At 47.4% G+C, this 722-nt stretch overlaps 1 protein-coding gene across 1 annotated transcript in view; it reads left to right on the top strand.

Annotated features, from left to right (window-relative positions):
- Espl1 (extra spindle pole bodies like 1, separase) overlaps positions 1 to 722 on the top strand; it is a 25393-nt gene that overhangs the window by 15211 nt on the left and 9460 nt on the right. Inside the window, exon 13 of the mRNA XM_005353819.1 lies at positions 35 to 206. Within this exon, the coding sequence (XP_005353876.1) occupies positions 35 to 206 (172 nt within the window). The remainder of the gene's footprint in view (positions 1 to 34; positions 207 to 722) is intronic.

The raw sequence follows: 722 nt of genomic DNA, 5'->3' as shown, positions 1-722 counted from the left end.
ATTTAACTCTTACCTAACTTTTTGTCTCTCCCAGGTGACTGAAGGTGTTTCTCTACTGCTGTCTGTCCTTAGGAATCCTGCCCTCCAGAAGTCATCCAAGGCTTGGTACTTTGTGCGTGTCCAGGCCCTACAAATACTGGCTTCCTACCTGAGCCTCTCATCGAACGTTCTCTCAAGTGTTCTGCGTGAGCAGCTCTGGGATCAAGGTGAAAGGGGGCTTTCTTGGATGATGGTCGTGGTTTGTGTGCTGTCTGCTCTTTGCAGCCGTCTGCCCATACTTCCGAGCATGTGAAACAGCCTCTCTAGAACCTACCTATGCCTGTGGTAGCAAATGGGTTTCGTGTCACCTACTACATCTAGTCACTTAACCAGTAGCTTCTTGGAGTATTAAGCTAAAAGGAATTCTAAGATCCGCACCACCACACACACAAGGGATCTTAGTGGGAAGGAGTTCTGTGATTGATTAGCTCTGTGTGCCTAAGAGTACCTTGTGTTTGTTAGCTTTTGTTTTTTTCCTCCTCTGGCTGTCCTGAAACTAGATTTGTAGACCAGGCTGGCCTCTTGTCTATGGCTCCCCAGTGTTGGGATTAAGGGTGCCCACCACCGCCCTCTTGAGTTTGCTGTCTTTTTTTTTTTTTAAGATTTATTTATTATGTATACAACTCTCTGCCTCCATGTATGCCCACACGCCAGAGGGGGGCGCCAGATCTCATTACAGATGG

Source organism: Microtus ochrogaster, chromosome 15 (genome assembly GCF_000317375.1).
Source record: "Microtus ochrogaster isolate Prairie Vole_2 chromosome 15, MicOch1.0, whole genome shotgun sequence".
Taxonomy (NCBI): domain Eukaryota; kingdom Metazoa; phylum Chordata; class Mammalia; order Rodentia; family Cricetidae; genus Microtus; species Microtus ochrogaster.
Note: the sequence above shows the minus strand (reverse complement) of the source record. Positions and strands in the feature narration are given on the sequence as shown.